General features: G+C 44.6%; 1 protein-coding gene across 2 annotated transcripts; it reads right to left on the minus strand.

Moving 5' to 3' along the window:
* Positions 1 to 303: 303 nt before the first annotated feature.
* On the minus strand, positions 304 to 20,191 carry CHL (chloroplastic lipocalin). Of its 2 annotated transcripts, none has more exons than XM_086821068.1 (5): positions 20,002 to 20,191; positions 12,640 to 12,790; positions 12,259 to 12,498; positions 11,423 to 11,713; positions 304 to 840 (listed from the first exon to the last, which is right to left on the minus strand). In XM_086821068.1, the coding sequence occupies exons 1-5, from the start codon at positions 20,058 to 20,060 to the stop codon at positions 562 to 564; spliced, it is 1,020 nt and encodes a 339-aa protein (XP_086677194.1). In that variant the 5' UTR covers positions 20,061 to 20,191; the 3' UTR covers positions 304 to 561. The 2 variants fall into 2 exon arrangements, with proteins under 2 accessions (XP_086677194.1, XP_086677185.1); XM_086821059.1 differs by having other exon boundaries at positions 12,259 to 12,501.
* Positions 20,192 to 20,391: the final 200 nt, after the last annotated feature.

Raw genomic sequence — 20,391 nt, forward strand, 5'->3', positions numbered from 1 at the left:
CAATCCCATTTACATATAAACAAATCACTACCATATAATTACCCACACTGGTGATTTCATCAGCAAAATAAATCAAATGTGGATTCTTGATTTTGACCTAAAGGCATTTGGTCTTTCCTATTTTCCTACAAAACATGGTGGTCCTATGGAAGCCAGAAAATATAATGTGGGAAACAGAAGGAAGACTAGAAATCAACTTGCGGGGCCACTAATGGTTAAAACATAAAATCCTTCCAAACTTATTGGGAAGATAAGTGGAGCTTACATGCAAGTGCATGTACAAGATTTTGAGAAAAGAAGCTCTTCAAACAAAGTCTAGAAACACACATGCCATTTAGAGCCATTTCTGCTTCATTACATGCTAGAATCATAGGAAAAGTTGGATATGGTTCCTCATAGGCCTGCCTTTAGATTCAGGGAAGTATTAAGGTTAGATAGACCATTGTCTTTCACAGTGGTTCACAAGCGTCTCTCTCCTAATAGTCATAAAAACAGACCACCTTTCAAAGGTTTGAAAAGTTGAATCAATGCCTCCCCACCAAAGGAATGGATATAAAGTAACTATTTGAAGTACAATTCTATAAGCTTTTTTAAAGTATCAAAAACACTGGTAAAAGGGTTCAGCTGCACAGGTCGCCGCAGCTCCAAGTCTGGGAACTTGTTGATCAAAGCCTCCTGCATCCCTGGCATGGTCATCATCTGTTGAAGCTGGCCCATAGACACATCTTCACAATCTTGAGGTGTATCTTTGATTTGTTTTGCATTGAAACCTATGGTTGCTAGGTAGTTCTTATATTTCTCAATGAACTCCGGCCCTGGATTTGGAGACCGGGAGTATATCTACATACATATAAATGAGTTCTTTGGTCAGTTTATATTGCAAATTTTCACTTGCATTCCAGAAAACCCAAGTCTATAAAAGTGATAGTTGGAAACTACAAATGCAGCTAATTTGGTGGAACCAACAATATGTAAAATATGTAGCAGTGTTTATTGTGGCTGTTTTCCAACAAAATCAAAAGCAAGAGGACTACACTATAATTAACGTGTTTTTTTTTTTTTACATGCAAGTCTCAAGAGATAGATGAAGGGTATATTAGAAACTTTCATACCATTTTGATAGTGTCTTGAAGCACCACCACAAGGTTCTATGAGACAATCAATCAAAGTTAATCCATTATGCACTTGCATGCCACCTAAAAGAAGATAACGAACAACGACAATCGTTTACTCCAGAGTAGAGAGAATTTAAGGTGCATGTCCATATGGGGTTGGTGAAAACATGATAACAGACGCACATAACACCAATAAAGACCTTGAATGTGTACATGATTAAGGGTCCTTCCTGCAGATGACCATGCATCCTCTGGCCATGATCGTTAGTAAATAGATTATTCAGTTCAAGGAATTTTGGTATATTAGGAGAACAGGGGGAAGTTCCACAGCCTCTTCCGAGAGGGATTTGGACCACTCTCTAGGATCATAGATTTTCCAGACCAGAGATGCCTAGGCTCTTTCTTCTGGAGCTTTGCAGACATAGGGAATCCCTATTGTGGCCAAGATCAACTCCACCTGCCTGAGGACCAGCACAGAGAGCTCTCACTAACTTCTTCCAGACTAGAGCCCCGAGAGCAGATCCCCCCCCTCCCCACCCCCCACCCCCCCCGCGGGACCTTCAGGCTGATGTAGGAGCTCGCCTTCAGGCTGATGTAGGAGCTCGGCTGAGAGGAGTGACATTAGGTAGAGCCACCAAGCTATGCAAAGCCTGACGCCCCGATAGTGTGGCCACCGCCCACGCTCATGTCACCTCAAGAGGATCAAAGCCAGCATTTCCCACCACCGCAAGACTTTCTCCCGCCCAATCAACCTCACTACATTGGGTACCAGGTTGCAGCGCCCTATGCGAGATATTCTTGGCTGATGCGAGAGCTTGAGGCCCTTTGTTTTCTTTTCATGGATATTTTCTTTTAGTTTTTACTTTCGGTACCATGATGATGTATTCCATGGACATGATGTAACATTTTGATCTCATAGGTCATTTTGGCCTTTTGAAGACCATCTCTCACTGTGAAGGTATCTATAGGAGGGGGAAGTGGTACTGCCATTGAAACATGAAGAAACACAAAAAGTAGCACCTCCAAGCTGGAGGACACCATCTCCCCAACTTGATCCCTGAGGCCGGAGCCGCCCAACCTGCCAAAGGCCAGAGGTGAGTAAGCACATTAGTGATACGCAGGTCGTGTAGATGATGCGAAAGCTCAATGGCCTGCCCCTATATAGCGGTGGACACTAACTCCATGCTCCAATCCATCCCCTGTGATGCACTCAAGGGAAGGAAGAGATCATCACTCCACTCTCTAGGGTGGATGGCCTAGAGTGGTATAACACGTTACAAATGTGGATGGGGGCCACGGTCCACTCGAACATGCCAGCTCCATCAGCAGGGAGGCACCAGAAGATGAATGTCAGTGATCTTTCCGGGCACACCGAGAAGGCTTGCCTGTAACAAATCCCTGAATTGTCCCTGCATCGGGCGACTATTCACAATCTTTTATACCAAGGTGGAGGTCTCCAAAGAGGCAACTATCAAAGTGAGGAGCTGGAGATCCTCTTCAGAAAAAGAGAGGCAAGGAACAGCGGCCTCGGTCGTGGATGACGGAGCAGCTGCTATGGAGTCCTCCTGGGGGTTCAAGACAAGCAGATGTCGAAACTTGCCATGGATAAAAAACCCTGAGAGAGATAAACAACTCGATGGGAAGCCGCGGAGGGGAGAGGTGCAGGCTTCGAACAGGGGCAGGAGGGCAGGGCAATGGTGAGAGGGTGCTAGGTGCGTAGGGTGGGCAGAGGTCCAGCTTCAGCTCACGATACCATGCGCTTAGTTTTCCCACTGTAAGCCCTCTAAACCCACGTAATCTTGAGGATTTCCCTCTTCTTCTTCTTCACATTGCTTTGCAGTCAGAGAGAAAACTGTTCCCAACCATGCCCATGGAGAAGCAAGCAACAATGGGTCATGGTCAAGTTCAGAGAGCCCCAAACTCCACACATGTACATAAACATGAAGTTTTCTGCCCTGAACAGACCACAGCCAGCCTTCTACGAGCACTTGTAAAGCATCACACACTCTCATAAACTTGCAATGGAGAAGTCTAGCTTCTGCTTTCATAGATATATGTTCTCCAGAAAACTGGTCTCCAAACACATCTAACCACCATGTTCGCCAACCATCGGCCGCCTCTACCCCATCTTCCACCCAAGCGTTCTATACCACTGGGCCGTGGAAGATGAGAATAGCCCACACACTCTGATTCAGAAGAAATCCGGCGATGGATTTTCTCCTCTCCTCCCCCCAACTTGTTCCAAGCTTAACCATGCAGGTCTGGCTCTGATACCAATGTAAAGTCCTCCAGCCCCATCAAACCCCTGCAGTCAAGTGTAAACATGGAACATAGAGATACTACCATCTAGCTTACCACCCAACTGTAGAGCCATTCAAGCTCACCCCCGAGCACAGGGGGATAGTAGCATCACAGACATGGCTCCACGTGCAAAGTCCCTAGCATCCCATACCACCAAAACGCACCCATCGGATGTAAGCACGGAGTAGTCTCAAGGCCTTGAGTCCTAGTCTGAGGAGCTCTTTCTCAAACTAACTCATAAAGTCACTTATATAAGCCTCCTATAAACTAAGAGCCAAATATAGCATGTCTCAAAATAGCTACTTGCCCCCACTTAAGATGCCTTACCCATAGGCTATGGTTAACCTAACCTAAAGGTCTTAACCCTCGTTAGCCTTCGGATGTAACACTACCATTGCTTATGGGAGTGCACGGAGGCACAGAGGAATTGGATTGCAATAGCACACCTTTTTTCGAAGGATGAGAGATGCCTACATTCGTTTTGGTGCTATTGTTTGGTTGACACAGTCAAGCCCACAAATCAGGTTTGAAGGGAACGAGAGAGAAATGGTCATGTGGGTTACCCAGGGAGTGGGTCGTTCAAGGCATGCCATAGTCACGCTACATACCTCCAACACAAAGATTGGACTGGACACTCCATGGAAGATCATTGCTAGCATCACAGCCTGGCATAGTTGTTTCGTACGATACGATACCGTACGGGAAAATACAATATGATATAAAAAATTTTCTTATCGTACAATAAAATACGGTCTTTTAAAAAATTACTTACAAACTTCGGTGTTTTCAATTCAAAGAGAAGATAAGTTGTCACATGACACAAACCAAAATTCCATTAAAACCAAGTTGAAAACATACATAGACTAAGTCATACAATGCGAGGCGCTCTAGGCGCAGGTAGTAGATTCCATTAAAACCAAGTTGAAGACATACATAGGCTACAATGCGAGGCGCTCTAGGCGCAGGTAGTAGTACGTACAAGAAGAAGTGTACAAAAAAGAGAGGCTAGAGGGTTGGGGCTAGAATCTAGATGGAGGAGGCTAGATGGAGAAGTGATCACTATCAAAATCAGAACTCTCGCTAGGATTATCTCCATGAGGAGTGTGCCCATCGAAGAGCTCACGGAAGTCACCTTCGCTAAGGATATTGCCCTCGTCATCAAACTCGGGCTCTCTAATGTCCTGTGACAAGGCAATCGGAGCGTCATCATTTGCAGGAGCGGAAGAAGAACTACCAGAACCTCGTCGTGTGTAGGTTTGCACTATGCTACTCGAGACGGGACAAAAGGTGCATCCGCGAGTGCCTACTCGCACTCCTCTGGCTACTAGGCCGAGTTGTTACATGCCCACAACAAGTATGAGAAAGTCGTCAACAATCTCCTCAATTCTTTTCCGGCTTATAGCTGTGATTGTTGTATGTTTTTTTCATAGTTAATAGAAGTCTCTTTTTGAAAAAAAAAAAAAATCTGCTGTACCGAAGATAACCATGTCTTGCCAGATGTCTAATGCTTGGAACTCCGAATCATGGTCCCCATGCATCAGTAAGTGGAGCTGTAATCAATCCCCTCTCCCGCCCACAAGCCCCTTCTGGCTAGAAGCACATGGGGAGAAACTGCACGTGTACTAGAGAAGCACACCATCTAGGATCTCCTGAGTTGGAAGCGCCCTAGGAGCCCTAGAAGTGGTACTAGAATCTGTATCACTATCCTGTGTCGTGTCTTTGCCTTTTCTCTGAGATGAAGCCTTGCCCTTGGTCTTGTCCTTCTTCTTGGACAAACAATCCTTGGACAGATGTCCTCTTTTCCCGCAAGAGAAGCAGCAACTCCGACCTTTCTTATGAACTGAGGAAAGTGCCTAGCCAGAATTGTTGACTGACACCTTCAACAAATCCTATGAGATGAGAACTGACTCCTCCTCCAAAAGTAGGGAGCTAAGATCATCAAAATCCAACTGAGTGGATGTGACCTGGCACCGCAAAGATTGAGAAATAACATCATAGTCCGGAGGAAGCTTGGTGAGGATAAGAGCAGCCAATTGAGAAGAGGACAAAGCAGCACCCATAGCCAGTAAATTGGTCATGAATAACCTTGGCCTTCATGAGCATGGAATTACCTTCGGGAAATAACAAACCGTAGAGCTACCCCTGCGAGGTAACTGCCCTCATCGATGAATCCCGTGCAAAGAGATCCTCCAACTTTGACCATACCTGATGAGCACTGGTGAGAGTTTGCACTGCCAGTGAGACCTCCTTAGTGATGGTCCGCACAAGCACAAAATGCGCCTTCGAGTCCCGATTCTCCCAGTCTTGTAATTCCACAGCAAATTCATCCTCTTGATCTTGAGTCCACCACCTAGAGTTTTGAGGACGCTCGGGCTTCCTTTCAGTGCCCTGAACAATGTCCCACAAACCCTTGTGGATGAACCAGACCCGCATATGCAGCTTCCAATGAGCGTAGTTGGGTCCTTTCAATTTGTCATCTTTGTTCGTACAAGGGGGAGCCAATCCACAGCAGCAAAGAACAAATCTCAGCTCTCAAACACTTCTCTCAAGTGCTTTCCAACGAAGCAAGGCACTAGGAACAATCAGCCCCCTCTCAAACCATAGAGAGAAAGAGGTGGGACAGCAGCAAAACAGTCCAAGATCCACCGGGAACCTCCTACCGGAAGGGCAGGGACTCGTGAAGGAAGAAGAAAATGTACAGCCACTTGTCAGGCAACTCCAAATGCAAAGAACTCACCAAAAACAGATGCCGGTGCAGAAAACACAGCCACAACTCCACCTTTTACCTCTGTAGAAGAAAATGCAGCCAAGTGAACTAGCCGGATTGCCTCTGTAGGAGAAAACACAACCACCAAAACTGGCATGCAGCAAACAGCCGGCTGCCTGGACCTGAAAACGTAGCACTGTTGGGGAAACGCAGCCACTGTTGTCACAAATCTGCAGCCGAGAGAGATGTGGAGAAAAACGCAAAGCAAAAGGAGGGAAAGGTGGGCAGATTTGCAGAGTTAGGAGCAGCCTGGACCTAAGCTCTGATACCATGAAGGAGATAGCACAGGCGGAAGCATAAACAATAAACATATGAGAGAGTGCAAAGGAGATAGAAAGAGTTGGACAAGATCATCTTTTATAACAACAGTAAAGCTTTATAATGGCAATGGCCAGCAACTGAGTGTTGAACTATGTGCAAGGGAATTGGATGAAGGAGTGAATCATGGGGAACTCCTTATATAGTGCATCAGTGAGCTGGCCGACTGCCTCTAGAGCTGGCCGACTGCTCACAAGACAAATAAATAGGAGAAATACAATAAAATACCCAAATAAATGGTAAAGGCCCCAGAACACTGAGATGCACAAATCTAACACTAATTGTCTATCTCTTAAGCATGATTAAGTGAAGTTTAGCTTAGCCTAAGGTTGTGATTACTACGATCAATCGCTCGCATGTCACATTGGTATCAGAGCATTACAGGCTAACTAGCCTTAGATCATTTTCATTCCAAAAGTCATTCAATAAGTCATCATGTTAGTCGCTTCCGCTCAGTTAAATCCAATTCTCAAGATCTTGCAGGCCATCTTTAGGGTTTTCCCCTTAGGCATGCATCGATAACCCATCCATTTGCATTCTTGCACAGCATATAGGGTTGCACAAGGCTTGCATCAGCATAGTAGCCATCCTTGCAGTCAGTCTAGCATCTTGCATCTACAAGGCATACAGGTTTTGCCCATGAGTTATTTGGGGAAGAATGACATCCATCATCATAGGAGTAAATGGAGTTTTGGGCTTCAACTGGCAACAATAGGAAGTTCTCTTCCACATGAGAAGACGGAAGTTTGCTCCAACATCGCCTCAGGAGGTTCAGAGGTGCAAGAACGACCGAGATGGTGTGTGAAAGGATTCCACATACAGGTCAGGGGTGACTCAAGTATTTCCAAGCAATTTTAGCTCCATTTGCCATTTAGTTCCCGTAGTAGACAAGTCTTTGGCTCAAAGGATTCAACTCCTGCCACCATCGACCTCAGTCCTGACGGAAGAACTGGGGCAGTGGTTTCAGTGGAGAAGGATCAACACAGGAGTCGAAAGGTTGCCAGGTATACCACCCAGCAACAATTTAGCAGAGGGGAATGTCACGTGCACACCCATCAAGTGTACAAGTGACATGGCATCATCAAGCATCCATAAACATCAAGCAGGACGTGTAAGCATTATTTAGGCATTTTTTAGCATATGCAAACATGTGTTTGGGGCTGTTTAGCACCAACATCAGCACATTAGGCATCATCAGCATTTAGAGCAGTTATAGCATCACGTCAGGGCTGTTAGCACCAGCCGACAGCAATTTAACAGTAGCCGACAGCCTTTAAATGCATTTATTGCAAGTCATGAGGTTGTTGAAGGCAGCCGACTGCAGTTAGCTACCCGACCAGCAGTGGTCACCCATATATAAGCAATCGCATCACTTCAGCAGGCATCATCTGGATCTCTTCAGCGTTTTCCTTCCTAGGAGACAAGGGGTACAGTACAGCATACAGGCAGCATCAGATCTCATCTCTCCTCAGCGTTTTCCATCCATGGAGCTAGAGAGAAGCAGATCAGCAGTATAGACAGCATATTCATTCCGTCCCCTACCTCTTGCATAGAGGGAAGCCAACATTCAAGTGGTGAACCTCAACATTGGAGCAAGGAACATTCAGTCCTTATCATCAGCATTCAGCCTATCCCTCTCATCACGAGAAGGATCTTCATCTAGGACAACATCATAGATCTATTTAGATCTCATTGTAACCCATTCATCTAATATAGCTGCATTGCATTGCATTGACACTAATTGTCTATCTCTTAAGCATCATTGAGCGAAGTTTAGCTTGTGGTGAACCTCAACATTGGAGCAAGGAACATTCAGTCCTTATCATCAGCATTCAGCCTATCCCTCTCATCACGAGAAGGATCTTCATCTAGGACAACATCATAGATCTATTTAGATCTCAGTGTAACCCATTCATCTAATATAGCTGCATTGCATTGCATTGACACTAATTGTCTATCTCTTAAGCATCATTGAGCGAAGTTTAGCTTAGCCTAAGGTTGTGATTACTACAATCAATCCCTCGCATGTCACAGAAGATGTAATAGGGGACCCATGGAACCCCCGGTAGCTTCAGCTAAAGTAGGTTGCCTCGTGCCTTGGTCAGAACTTGGCCTCTTTGCGGAGGCGGAGACGCCTATGAGGGTAAGGCGGAGGTGGAGGGACAAGGGAGAAAATATCCCGTGGGCGGGGAAACGACCTCTTCATGGGCGCTTGAGTTCCTACTTGGGCAGTTGACACCCCTAATGGCTCTAAACATCTCGATTCTCGTCGGTGATGTTTTGAGACACTTCCTTGCATGGTGCCACTTGCCCCCCCACCTTTGCAGTGTACTCCCCAAGCCTAGTGAGGCCACTCACATAAGGCTTACCACAATATTTACACGTCCACCTATAGCATTTTGATTTTCCAACGTCTTGTGAGACATGGATAGCATGCAATATGAAAGCTTCATTCATGTCTCTCGTCATTGTGATTGATGAAGAGAGGAGTGGCTTGAGAGAGAGGAGTAGAGAGAGGGGGAGGAGGGTGGAACTTATGCTTGGGAAATGGATTATGGAGCCTTGAAGATAAAGGAATAGAGGATAGAGAGGGGGGCAAAGAGAGAGAGAGAGAGAGAGAGAGAGAGAGAGAGAGAGACAAAGAAAGAAAGTTGTATTAACGTCTACAAAAGGCCAAAATGACCTATGAGACCAAAAGGTTATATCATGTCCATGAAATACATCATCATGGTGGGTACTAAAAATAAAAATCAAAGAAAGAATAAGAGCTGAAATGTCAGATCTGATCCCAAAACAAAAAGTGTCCAGCTCTCATATCACCCTAAAATATAGTATGCTGCAACATGGCACCCAATGTAGTAAAGTTGGGCCAGCATCCTATGGTGGTGGGAGATGATGGCTCTGATCCTCCTGTAGAGAGAGAGAGAGAGAGAGAGCTTCAAAGGTGAGAGCTTGAGAGCTTTAGACAGATCATAGATGGAGGGCTAGAGAGAGAGAGAGAGAGAGAGAGAGAGAGAGAGAGGTTGGAGGTTTGTACTACATGCTTGGAAACATGCGCACATCTTTTTCATTTCATGTCTGGTGGCAAAGAAGGTATGGGATTTCCTTCCTCACGTATGGATTCCGTTGTGATAGGCCCGTAAAGGTTGAAGATTGGATTTTTGGCAAGATTTTGAATGGGCCGGATAACCCAAAACATTCAGTTTTCTTTCACTTTTTCAGGTGGACAGGTTTGTAGCATATCTAGAATAGTTGTTTCTTGTACCGGTACGAACCCATTCGTACCGTACGGTTCGTACAGTACAGTACCATACAATAACATTCGGTTTCGTACAGTTCGAGGTTTTTTTTTTCCCCACCTTGAGAAAAAATTTCCAAATGCTAAAAAAAATATAGAAATCCTGCTTAACGAAGATCCCAAATGCCCACAATACTTCGCAACTTTCATGTCCACTCAGTATTCCATATGGGGTCGTTGAGAGACCTTAAAAAATCTAGCAAGGTAGACTGGTAGTGTACACTTAATTGGTAGAATGAGAGAATCTTGCTACATCACTTGGAGATCCCCGGTATAGGTAGGCTAGACAATCAGATCCTCAAGTTATGTACGAGGGAGAAGATTTGGATATGGCCATTTTGATCTAGAGAGGAGTCCCTAAACCTATCACCATAGATGCACTGCTCGTATTTGTGCAAGGATGGTTCCTTAGCCATAAACGCTACACTAGGAGACCTTTGGTATTGCATTACCTATGCAGGTTCTTTTTTGGAGACAATTGGGAGATCCAACTGGGAGAGACACATCTCCATGTTCTGGTTCCTCAAGCACTGTAGACTCCTCCCTCCCCAACCTTCCCTCACATTCAAGCTTGAAGCTCCATAGTTTGTAAGTGTTAATTAAAAAACCGTATTTTATCGTACGGTATCCGAAATTTCATATCGTACCGAAAATTCCCGTACGGTATCGTATTTTCGTACCGTGACAACTATGATATCTAGTTAACTAGGAATGCCTTCATATTTGATGCAAAAGTGGGTATTACAGCTCCCATAGGTCATATAAAGGGGCTACTATTGTGGCAAGTCTCTTCCTTGCGGCGGTCAACTCATTTGGTGGAGAATGGCACGGCTATATATCGGATGAGGGTACTCCGAGCTACACCTGTGGTTCAGAGTAATTAGTGAGGAAAAGCTAGTACATCACATGGCGGCCATGTGGCCATTTGTAAAGTAATTTTGGTAATTTTTGGTAATATATCTTCTACTACGAAAAAAAAAAAAAAAGAGAGCTTGGAGTTTTGAAGCTTGAGAGCTTAGAGTTAGAGATCGAAGGCTTGCACTAGATACTGCAAGCTTAGAAAACGCTAACGAAACCACTTGATAAAAATCATGACATCTGAAGGATAGAATAATGAGGGGTCTACCTTGAAGAAGGCAGGCAAATTACGGTTCCACACTGGCAATATCCCAACCATCTAGAAGCTCATGAATGCCTGATCAGAGGCTCAGAAGGTGAAACTCATTTAGAGTTTATGCAGGCCCTCTATTTGAGAACATTCACAAAATTCTTTACTATTAATCTAGTTAGCCTGGGCCACTCTTATCTTTCTACATTTACCTACACTCACGAATCCGAGAAGCCATCCTCAAGTTTCCAAACTGCATGACATTCTACATAGGAAACCATGTCTTGATTCTCAGTGTCTCAAACCAAACACCAAGCATGAGCAATTGTTTTTTCAAAACCTTAATATGGGTCTTTGAAAAAGAAGGGTGCCCCAATTTTCTTCTTCTCTCCTTCTCCATAAATTCTCTTTAATTTTAAATATTGGATTTTGATGCTTGAAGGTTAGAACTTTGACTTCCAAGTGACAATACACAAACCAGTACTGAACTAGAGGATGGGAAGCAGTTCATATACCTGCACAAAGCTTTTGTCTTTGGAACCTGATACAAGTGCAAAGGTCTCATAGTCAGTGTCAATGACATCGTAAGGCTCCTTGGGAATAAATGGCAAAAACGGAAACTTCAAGTAGCATTTCGAAGCAATCATCTCTTGTCTTTCTTCTTCTGTCTCTGCCATGGAAATCTCAGTGTCACCCACACATCTTACAACCCCTCTTATACCAGTGATATATCCATCTGGGCTGCCATGTACACAGAAGGTATCAACTTGTATGGCTTTGTTCTTTTCATCAAAAGTGTAAACACCCTGTAGACGTACACAAAAAGCGGAAAAACTTGTTACAACCTGAACACCGAGGTAATTGTCTTAAGGAATCATCACCTAATAACTACCCCTATTTCTGATGTAGATGTGTAATGCAGAGAATCTTCCCACGTTTGACCCCGAGTTTAAGTGAAGACACCTTGAAGCTGGCATTACGCTTCTATGTCCCCGAATTTATGCCTAGAATAACAGGCAGATGGATCCTGCTAGCCTAGTCCTCAGTTTATAGACAATAGATTAGTGTCCTCAACTTGAACATCACTTTACCCTAGCTCATTAATTAATCAACTTAAATACTCAATGTAAAAAAGTGGTTCCATAATTGAGCCACTAATTAGCATTAGTTTAGCCTCATCAGAATTACCAGTCTCGTTCTGTTTTTTGGGAACAACACCAGGTGCTTAAAAGTCCTTAGTGTCTCCTTTCTTTCAAGATTATAACAAATAACTATGCAGATGTGATGTCAAAACAATGATAACATACTTTATGAGATACATGAGACATTCATCTTCCTTTTTAAGTCTGACCTGTGTGCAATGACAATCTTCTTGACCTTGTCCTGCAAATCCACGTTTCAGGGAAGCAACTTCAAACCACCTTCCAGCATATTTTGCTGGATTGAAATTTCTTGCAGTCATCCCTCCCATCACAAAAGGGGGCGCCTCACCATCTGATGGAGCATCTAGTCGTAAAACTGTGTCAGGTGGGACTGCTGCTAATTGACAGAAGTTGCCAGTAGAATGAGCAAGCACAGTCTCAGCTAAAGCCTGCTGAAAACAACAAGAAAAGAACTCATTTATAGAGCTTACATTTGGAAAGCCAGATGTTCAGTGTTCCAAAACATGCCATGTCAAGTTAGAAAAATATAAAATCACTCTTGAACACTCAAAATTCCTAAGATAGCTAACCTGACTTGGAATAGCATTGACCAGCAAGGCAGTAACTAAAGTAGAAGCAATTGCTTTTAGTGGATAATTCTTCAAGTCCAAGGTAACAGTAGGTATATTCTGAGAGCAGATGATTGTAATCTTGTTTCTGATAGCATTCTTGCACCCAGACCTACAAGACAATCATTGAAAAAGTAAACCTACCTCTCTCTCTCTCTCTCTGTCTCTCTCTCTCTCTCATGCAACCCTCAAGGTGTAAGCATGTATTGGGCACCGTATCGTGGTTTAACAACACTTAAGATTTTTAAGACAGCTCAAGACAGACGAAACTGGAAAAGAGAAAATGCTCAGTAATACCACACTGGGGCCGACCCCACCCACCCTCAATACCAAGTATATTATTGGAGTAATTTACTAGTACAATGTTCCACAGGCTTTTAAGCCAGATTTGCCAGTCTGGAGTAAGCTTAGACGCATTGTTCGAGTTCTTGGAGCCAGAGGCTCCCGGGCTCTGTCCTAGGGAAGACCCCGTCTGGTTCTGGCTTTTGCCCCCCGAGGCGTTAGCCCTGGGAGAAGCCGGCTGGGAAGTCTTGGACTTGCCACCATTATGCTTCATTTCTGCACTCTGCGCAAGCGAGAGTGCGTCTTCAAAGGTGGCTGGCCTAAACATACGCACCTCCCATTGGATTTGCGTGTCCAGGCCATACAAAAACTGCCCTTTCTTGTCCGTATCAGATAAGCCTAATTGCAGACATAAAGTCGAAATTTTATTGGCAAAATGAAGGACTGGTTGCGCGTTCTGACGCGCTCCCTTGAACTCGTCTTCGAGTCGCTCAAGGTAGTGGGGCGGTAGAAACCGCTGCTTAAGGTCGCGCACGAACTCGTCCCACACATAAGCTGCCATACCTGCTCTAGTGTGGGCATGAGCCCACTGAGTCCACCAAGGAATGGCCTCACCTTCCAAGTACCAACTGGCTAAGATCACTCTGTCAGTATCTGTTTTCCTAACTGCGGCAAAGTAAGCTTCAAATTCATGTAACCATGAATAAAGAGTTGTGGGATCGAGTTTACCATTATACTTACTAAAGTTCATTTTCTCGGGAAAATGATTCGAGGGCGCCGCCGGTGTCAATCTGGCGTCCAAGGCTCTGAGGTAACGCTCGTGTTCCACGCGTCGCATGGATTCGTCGTCTCGTTGTCGGATCTCCAATGCACGCATCTGCAACTCAAGAAAGGAGCTTGGCTGCCGCTGTGACCCCGCAGGGGTCCCTGTGTCGAGGATCTGGTATCTGGGATACGGAAGGAGAGGGAGGAGGAGATGGAAAACGCAACGCTGGAGAGCGGGTACACTCCTCCAGAGCCAAGATCTGCGCCTTCTGCTCATCCAACTTGGCTGTCTGTTCTGCGATTGCTCGCATCATCTGCTGGAACATGTCTGTGACACTCAAGCCTGGTGCCCTAGCTGGGCTGCCTTGTGCACTCTGGTCCCATGGTTCTTGGTCTCTCTCGTCATCGAAGCTCGCCATAGCAGGAAAATGCAATTCCTTTCCGAAACGCAATCTGACCATCCACTATCTGTGTGGGAGACGTTCGGAGGATTCCGGAGGCTAAAAACCAACCGTCCTTCGAGGGACAGGAGTCACTCCGAAAGGGGTAGTCCCCCGACGTCTAAAAACCAACCACACGAGTGAGAAAAAATTCTGGTTTCTTTGGTAAATCTTTGTACTTGAAGTAGGCTCTGATACCACTGTAATATGTGAAAGCTTCGGAGAAGAATCGGCAACTTCAATACTCAGAAGTCAGCACTCTTTTCGCGACGGAAATTAACGCACAAACTGAAAGGAGATGTGCAGAAAATAGAGAGAGAGAGGGAGAGATGGAGAGGACACAGTATTAGGTCCCAATTACCCTCTGTAGGGCCCCCACCACAGATGGTGTATTTGCTTTATCTTGGACCTTTTCTTGGCTAAGAATACCCTGCCCTTGACCTGAATCCTTCATCCCTTGGATTGCTTGAGCACTTGGTGAATGATGAGATAAATGAATGGGATTGTGGCCTCCACTATTTATACTACTTCCCAACAGCAGTCGGCCAGTAGATAAACAGGCAGCCAGCACAAATGTCCCACGATTGGTGAAAATTCAGCAATAAATGCTGAAAATATTCACATAAAATGCTGCTTTTTTTCCTTAAAAGACTGGACATGATGCGTTTGCTTCTGATTGGCTGGACACAGCTTTTGCCCACAATCCAAGGGCTGGGCAGCCTGTATGGGCTGCCCCATACATGCCCTACAGTCATATAAAGGCTGTAAACTCCTGGAAATTGACTTATCTTTGCCCTAGGGCTGTCCTACAGCCCCTCCATGGCTGGTGGGTTCAGCCTGGGCCTTCCTGGCCCTCATGGGGGTCGTTCTACACCATTCCCATGCCTACGCTAAGATCCGGGGTAGCCCTATGGGCTGGCCCCTTGTCCTAACTACTATCTACTCAGTGATCTGGCATCCGGTACCATACCAGATACACAGAACCACTGACATCATTCTAGAGGGAGACTCACAGCGCGGACTGGCATTGTTTCATGTGCAAGACACTCCATACTTGACCTTAGACTCCTGTGCAGGACAATGCGCACCTGACCTCGGACATCTGAGATGGATCCCTGGCTGACTCGTCCCGGACTGGGCTCACATGGGACCAGTTCACCATCCCAGGTCCTGCACCTTCTGTACAGAAATGTCTACGTGGCATCCAAGTGCGGGATGCCCGTGACAATGTAGACTTGTTATTAGGGATTGAGTGGTTTAAGACTCTTCAAGTCCAGATAGATTAGTCTAGTCATATTTTTTCTTTTCAGCATAGGAACAAGGTGATTGTATACATCCCTCACAGGGACCTCTTGTAAATACAGTTGATTTTGGAAATATAATGAATTCTTCTTTGTATACCGTTTTCCATTGTGTATTGATTCCACTTTCTTCATTTCTCATCCCTTCCATGGAAGTCAATGAATTAAGTGTGTTTGAAAGCAAAGAATTACAGAAGATACTTGATTTGTTTCAAGATGTATTTTCTAAGGAACTGCCATCGGGTTTACCACCTGAAAGGGCAGTAGATCATCGTATTGATTTGATCCCTGGTGCCCATCCTGTCAGTATTCCACCTTACAAGATGAGCCAAGCTGAGGAAGATGAGTTGGCTAAACAACTCAAAGATTATTCAAGGATGGGCCAGATCCATCCAAGTAAATCACCTTAGGGTGCACCTGTGTTGCTTAGGAGAAAGAAGGACAACAGCTGGAGAATGTGTATAGATTACAAGAGATTGAACAAGCTGACAATTAAGAACCGTTATCCTCTCCCTAGATCAGATGACCTGATTGACCGGTTAGCAGGAGCGAAATACTTCACAAAGATAGATTTACGTACTGGCTATCACCAGATACGTATTCATGAAAGGCATGTCGAAAGAACCGCCTTTCGGACTAGGTATAGCCATTACGAGTTTCTCGTATTACCTTTTGGGTTAACCAATGCTCCAGCCACTTTCCAGCAAATGATGAACGATCTTTTTCATGAACATTTGGAAAAATTTGTGGTGGTGTTCCTGGATGATATTTTGATATATAGTCGTACTCTTGAGAATCATGTTAGACACCTCACGATTGTCTTATCTATTTTAAGACAGAATCGACTATATGCTAAATTAAGTAAATATGAGTTTTTAATGACAGAAATCATTTACTTGGGACACAAGATCACTAGAGATGGATTGAGCATTGGAGTTCACAAGGTTCTGGACTGGCCTATACCGCGAACAGTGAAACAACTTCGTTCTTTTCTCGGTTTTATTGTTTTTCTTCGGAAATCTGAGCGGGAGTACTCTCAGCTCACACTTCCGATGACCGACTTATTGAAAGGTCGTGGACGTAAGTCAAATCAGCCTATCACTTGGAATAACGCTCTGGATATGGCCTTCAGACTTTTGAAAGATAAAGTCAAGGAAGCACCTATCTTAGCATTACCCAATCCTAGTCGGCCTTATATTCTAGAAACTGATGCCAGTGAGTATGCCATCGGGGTTGCTCTATTTCAAGATGGTAGACTGGTTGCTTTTGAAAGTAAAAAGCTAGACGACACTCAATCTCGTTGGCCAACCCTTGACAAGGAGCTTTATGCTGTGATTCATGCTCTCAAGGTTTGGAGACATTATTTATATGGCTCCTTGACTGATCATCAGTCAATCAAGTATGTGTGTGATGCGGATGATTTGAGAGGAAGGAAAGCTCGTTGGGCTGAGTTAATGCAAGAATTTGATTTTAAGATCCGTTATCAGAAAGGGTCCATGAATAGTGTTGCAGATGCGCTTTAGAGAGGTGAATACTTTGTCGTTCACCGAGATTTCTACTGACTTATTTCAGTCATTGAGAGGGCTTTGCAGGACTGATAGTTATTTTGGTCCATTTTGGCAGAAGATCCAGGACTGGAGCTCATTGATTGACCAAGACTCGATGACTGAACAGCCTACCATTCAGGCTGCAAGAGGCCAGTGGATGATTCGGAATGGTTTACTATTCCGTAATGACAAAATTTGTGTACCACAGATCCCGGACATTAGGTCCAAGATTCTTAAGGAGTGTCACGACGCCCCTTCTACTGGACACCCTGGGCTACACGGGACGCTATCGTTAGTGAAACACACTTTTTATTGGCCAAAGATGAAAGGGTATGTAGAAGATTATGTTCTCAAGTGTCAAATTTGTCACGCAAATAAAGCTAAACGCTTTAGACAGGCTGGGTTGTTGCATCCTTTGCAAATCCCAGGTAATAAATGGGAAAGTATTTCCATGGATTTTATTACCGGATTGCCAAGAACACATCAAGGCCATGGCACAAAAACCCAGTTTTACAGTTACCCAAATGTGCAGACTAGGCATGACTAGATACAATGTATCCAAAAACTGTCCTCACTAACTAATCCTTGGGTTCCCTCCTGTCCAGTATCTCCAGTATCCGGCTCGCCAAAAGTGTGGTCCGTCAACCCAATCATGGTCTCTAATCTTGCCAGAAGGCGGCTGCAGTAGTAGGACGTGTCCATGAGCATCCCTGAATGGCATGCACATGACATCCCCTTCTACCAAACTTGGAGCATTGGGGCAGATCATGCCCATTTGCTCCACTTCTAAACTGGACCATTTGTAGGCTCAACTCCATATCTATTGGCTGTCTCAGTACCTCTATTGGAGCTTCCGTCACCGAACACACGAGTTCTACCTCCAATAGTACCTCTACTAGAGATAATGCCTTGAGAACTACTACACCATTGAGAATCTCATCCTTCTCCTTTATAGATCCAGAGAGACTCTCTAGATGTATCGTTTGCACCTGAGAAACCAGCTTGGGCTCTAGCATCTGTATCTCCAACAACTGCACCTCAGCTCGGTCTCATCACTATCTGTGCGAGCATCCTCCGGTCTTGAAAGCTCTCTTGTAGAACGGGAGACAACAGTCTCATTCCTGAGCTATTCTTCAACATGTGGTGACTCCACTTTGGTACCTGCTGAAGCTGCCATACTAGCCATATACTAGTTCAAGATCTTCTTAAAGATGCCGCAGCATGTGTACCTGTCTCAAGACACTATCGGAACTACTGCTTGTATGTCCCATGCTTGAAGCTCTTCAATGCTCCGTGTTAGTGTGTGGCTCATGTCAATAAGAGAAATCTGCCCGCCTAAGACCCAAGTACATGCACAAAAACTAACGTGATATCTAAGACCTGATCCGGCTGCAAAAAAGCCTAACCCATGCTCTAATGTTGACTTGGCTCCCTGCAAATCCTAAACGCACAGATCTAGACTTATCTTGGCTGTGGGACACCCTAATGCACACGCACAAAACTGGCTAAAGATGCAAAAACACAAACCCTGATTTGGCTGCAAGTGCAAATACACAAACCCTAATTTGTTGCATGCACTTTCTACAAATCCTAATGCATAAAATTCTGCCTAGGAAGAACCTAGATGCTCTGCTACCAATGTGAACACCAAGCAAAAATGAGATAACACTATTCAACTATGCAAACATACAATAGAAAAGAACAGATAGACCTAAACTACTGTACATTGCCAAGACATGAATACATACAATGAGTTCCAAGATCTATACTAAGATCTATCTTGCATATTGTGCATATCTACCATGCAATGCAAGTCATGCTAACTTCCAGCTAAGAAACCCTCCAATGAAGTCCGCAAATCTCATAATCTAGATTCCTTAGCTTTGCAAACTCTTAATAGTGGTTATTGGTCGGTTGCTAGGATTGGCTAGTTGGCCAAATGTGCCAACTAAGCCTAGATACAAAGTATCCAAAAAGTAGTCCACCCTGACTGATATATGGGCACCCCGTTGTTCAGTATCCAGCTACCCAAAAGTGCAGTCCATCAACCCAAACACATCCTCTAATCCTGGCCCAGAAAGGGGCTGCTCTGTTTACAGAAGGATGACACTAATTTTGCTATCTAACTCCAAATGTCTCCCATGACTACCTTCCATAGAAAGCAGTACAAGCTCATCACAATTCAAACCAACACAATGTAAGGGCCAATCATAGGGCCAACAATTTATACAATACAAAAGTTAAGACAACAGTTTTTGTAGCAGCAATAAAAAGCCAGATAATTGGCTCAACGAGCTCCTTGAAAATGAAGGTGCTACTGAAGCTGCATGTGTTGCCACAGAAGATGAGCTTTCCTTTAAATAAAAACCTCTTCCTTGTATGCAAGCACCATTGGCCACAACATTTAACAGTGGTTTAAGCATATGTGACTGGCCTGATTGTTTCAAGTGCAATTCCTGCCTGTCATGACCCCCGAGTTGGCAGGTCAAGTCTTGCAGTCAGGTCGTTTGATTGGACATCTACATGCATAAACCATGCATCATCTGCATACGGAGGGCATCTCCGATAAGTGAACAGTAGATGTGTGTTTCATGGAGTTAACTAGCTTCACGCACCCACCCTGCGTGGGCATGTTAGCATACATATGTTAATGGGAGTGGGTTTCAATAAGCATAGACAGGCAGCATTGGCCATCCATGCTATGTTTGTCACAGTCCATCTTAGAACCCATTTATTCAAAGACGAACACTGTTGAATAAAAGCAATGTGGCCATGTAGCTCACTTTGCAAAATATTTCTTCTAATCAGCATCCTGTTATGCGATCCATCTCAAGCTACAGACACACACGCACACACACGCACGCACGCACCCACCCACCCAAAAGGGTGGGCTCTTTGATATTCTTGGGGCATTACAGCTTTGAGAAACACAATTGATAGCAGCCTTCAAAGTAAGAGAGAGTAAGCTGATGGGATGAATGTGAGGACCTGGGATAGCTTAGAAGGATGTGGGTATTCGAGGAGGACAATGCAGGCAGAGAGCCCATGGTGGCAGCACAGCAGCAACAAAACTCTCTCACAACTTGTAGGCTGTAGCGCTGCTCATAACTCAAATTTAGTCGATCTTGTATTTAGTTTAGGTACACGGGCCTGCATGATTGTTCCATCGTTGCTTTTTTGTCCTGCAGCTCACTGTGGATAGGAGTTTGTGGCCCTACCCAAGGATTGTTTCACATTGTGAAGGCTTGGGAGATGTGCATGGACAATCCAACCACTCACTATTAGGGCCTTTTCCCAAGAGCCCAGCTCGCAACAACTACTAGAAGGGAGCAACATATTCCCTCATATCCTCTACAAAGTTATTTTTTGCCCAACACA

The sequence above is a fragment of the Cibotium barometz genome, chromosome 2 (assembly GCF_041138505.1).
Source record: "Cibotium barometz isolate CiBa-2024 chromosome 2, ASM4113850v1, whole genome shotgun sequence".
Classification (NCBI taxonomy): domain Eukaryota; kingdom Viridiplantae; phylum Streptophyta; class Polypodiopsida; order Cyatheales; family Cibotiaceae; genus Cibotium; species Cibotium barometz.